General features: G+C 28.5%; 1 protein-coding gene across 1 annotated transcript; it reads left to right on the top strand.

The window, feature by feature from the left end:
- Positions 1-1,657: 1,657 nt before the first annotated feature.
- LOC126837065 (ring canal kelch protein-like) lies at positions 1,658-2,324 on the top strand. Its single transcript, XM_050570806.1, has 3 exons — positions 1,658-1,728; positions 1,903-2,122; positions 2,199-2,324. The coding sequence occupies exons 1-3, from the start codon at positions 1,664-1,666 to the stop codon at positions 2,274-2,276; spliced, it is 363 nt and encodes a 120-aa protein (XP_050426763.1). The 5' UTR covers positions 1,658-1,663; the 3' UTR covers positions 2,277-2,324.
- Positions 2,325-3,233: the final 909 nt, after the last annotated feature.

Consider the following 3,233-nt stretch of genomic DNA (forward strand, 5'->3'; position numbering starts at 1 on the left):
TGAAAAATGTAATCATGGATAATAATTAAATTAATTATGATTGAAAAAGTTAATCGCAGGCAATAGTTAAAATGGTCATGACTCATAGGTAAATTAAATTAACCACATAATAGTTATTTCAATCATTATTCGTAGCCAAAGATTAGTAGGTAAAATTTGTATAATAGTTTTGGAAATTTTGTTTAAATTAAAGTGTGAAACACAGTATTTGTTAAATACACATCAGCTATATACAGAGTGTCCTACAAAGGTAAGAGAAATGAAATAACTTTTGTGCTAATGAATATTTTCAAGGTTTTTTTAAAAAAATAATTTATACTAATTTTCGCTATAATACCACCACGTTTTTTATTGCACTTAAATGTTTTACTTTTTTAAATAATTTGTTTATTTTTAAAAAAACTGGTCTATAACCAGTTTTGGATTATTACTTTTTAAGTTATTAAAGGTTAAAGTGTAGGATGGGAGGTGGAGTAAGGTAGAGTAATGCGTGCTGATAAAAATAACTATCTAAAGTGATTTTTAGTTTTTCACACATTATTATATTTTACAATATCTGTTACTGAATTATTAAATATTCAACCGTACTCCACTTTTTTTACATCAAACGTTTTATAGAAAAATGATTATTCAAATAATTTCACTGGTAAACTTACCCAAGTTAAGTTAGGAGTTCTTGATTTTGTTTTCACTGTTGTTAAACTATTTTCCTTTAAAACGAATGAAGTAAGATTTAAACCATATGAGAGAAACAACAACAAAATATTCGCCTACATAGTTTAGCTAATTTACAATGTAGCCTGAAATACTGTTATGAAATGTTCTATTAATAAAAGATTAGATGTTGGCGATTGCATTTCAATGGACATTTTTTGTTCGTATGTTATTGTATTGAAATTATTTAATAATAAAACGTCCGACAAGATTGTCAGTCGACCGTTTCGAGAAAATTTCAGATTTTTTTCATTTTTTGTTTTCCTAACCTAACCTAACCTTTATGCCAAATTTCATCTTTACAAGTGTCTTATAATTTTGACGAGCAGTGAGTGAGTCAGTTACAAAAATGCACATTTTGCAAAGTTCTCTCCTTTTGAAAAGACTCGATATTAAGGGCTCGTCATTTTTACAGCGACCTAAGCTCCTTTAGGCTTAATCTGTGTTTGAAATTTCAAAAGCCCATCATAACGAGAAGCATAGGGATATATTATGAGAGTCAGAAAAACCGGGGAAATTGGTTCGTGTAAAGGTACACTGGCATTGCGCCGAAACTTGGCCTGCTCAGATCAGCTGTGCCATTACAATATATATATATATATATATATATATAATAGATTGCCATCGTACTATCGATTAGTCCCGGCAGCGCAACTGGCGGATGCTTCGAAGAAAGTTTGGCTTCTTTATGATAAACGATAGCGCAGTTCGGCGTCCTTACTGTAATAATATTATTACAACGTTCGCGTGCACAAACCACATTAATGTTATTTTTAAAAAATTGAAATCATAATATAAGAATTCATTTGTTATTTGTAATATCGCGGCGGCCGCATACGACGCATTTTAAGATACTCGTGAAGTTAATATTTAACTGATATGTTTTCATAATCTATTGAAGTTTGTTGTTTTCTCTTTTTTTTTTTTTTGTAAATCACTCGTCTTAGCCATGGATAACACGAGGCCACAAGCGGGTTTTACTGAAAGATTTCGCCAAATGAACGAAATGCGCAAGTATGCACAATGCTGTACTTACCTAACGCCTAGCTGCTTTTGTTTATAAACGATTTTGTTTTGTGTATGGTTGTATTATATTATTTTTTTTTCATCGCGCACACTTTGTTCAATTTTAGTAGTTCTGCCTTGTAATGTATAACAATATTAACGTTAGGTTTATTATTGTTTTAGGAACAAGAAATTATTGGATTTCGCATTGGTTAACAATAACGGTGAACAAGTATGGGGTCATTGGCTCGTGATGGCTTCAATGAGCCCTTTAATTGAAGAAATTGCTATGTCGAATGGCGAAAGAAGATTGCTTTTAAAAAATATAAGCGCTGAATCGCTGGAACATATAGTTAATTACATGTATACCATTGAAGTAAACTTAACCCGTGATAATGTTGATGTAAATTACTTGTTTGTTAATTTTTTTTTTTTTTTTGTCGTTCAAGAATTTTAATTAATTTATAATATTATTTTAGAATATTTTAGCTGGAGCTTCTCAACTGAGGATGAGATACTTACAAGAAGCGTGTTTGGATTTTTTGGAAAATAATTAAAATAGATTTAGTCTATTCTCATCTCATGCTGTTTTAGCCCACGTCTTTTCCCGGTATCGCACATAATTATTTAACTAACTTACTTTAATTTTTCCTTTAATATAAGCTAAGTTTTTTATGAGATAGTTATTATAGATAGCTTATTGCATACCTAGATGATAGGTGTTAGTATATTGTAAATGTAATTAAAGTATGTGATTATTCACTTGCACTTAAGTACATATTTTTCATGTGTTTGCCAATTGGTATTTAGTGTTTACATAATAGACATTATAGATTATTAGATTAAAACACATTTGTTAGCTTCAGTGTAGAGCTGAGAAGTTTTTATTTTTATTTTTTGTATCCGAAGCAACAATATCTTCTAAGTCACCCAGCCGATTTTTTATTGAGTTACTGTTGCAAAATCACCATTTTCTTAAATGATTAATTCATTAATAACATCGAAAATTTAATTTTAATTCTTTGATCTAACACTCTATTGAAAATCGTACAATAATAGTTATACTCTAAGTCACGTTCACACTGACGCCCAAAATGTATTAATTCCTTAATAGCATTTGTTGTATTATACATTTTTTTTTAAATATTGTATACAGTATACCATAGTTATATTAAATGTGTATATGCATATATTTATTTAATTTTAATAAGTCGGCTGTGTATTATTTTATTCAAAGATTAGGTGAATATTTAACAAATAAAATAAAATATGAATTGTATTTTAAATTGTGCCATGTAAGCTAAATAATGTGTTTATATCTTAGAAAAAAAAATGTGTGCATAATTTTAATCAGTTGACGTGAAATATTTGGACTTTGCCTAAGTTTGAAGATACATTTGTCAAGTTATTTAATTAAAATAATTAAAATAATGAATTATTATCTGATTTATTTGAATAAGCTGTAATGTGTTTCTAAATATAATATGGTAATATGTCAAACACTTAAACATTTT

Source organism: Adelges cooleyi, unplaced genomic scaffold, assembly GCF_023614345.1.
Source record: "Adelges cooleyi isolate 19-005CV unplaced genomic scaffold, UGA_ACOO_1.1 ACOO_flye_CR_arks_rails_tigmint_CR_PRNA_247, whole genome shotgun sequence".
Taxonomy (NCBI): Eukaryota; Metazoa; Arthropoda; class Insecta; order Hemiptera; family Adelgidae; genus Adelges; species Adelges cooleyi.

Coding starts and splice junctions, on each gene's coding strand:
- LOC126837065 (XM_050570806.1), top strand. CDS start 1,664: ATGGATAACACGAGGCCACAAGCGGGTTTTACTGAAAGATTTCGCCAA. Junction 1,729..1,902: donor CAAATGAACGAAATGCGCAA/GTATGCACAATG, acceptor TTATTGTTTTAG/GAACAAGAAATTATTGGATT. Junction 2,123..2,198: donor TAACCCGTGATAATGTTGAT/GTAAATTACTTG, acceptor ATATTATTTTAG/AATATTTTAGCTGGAGCTTC.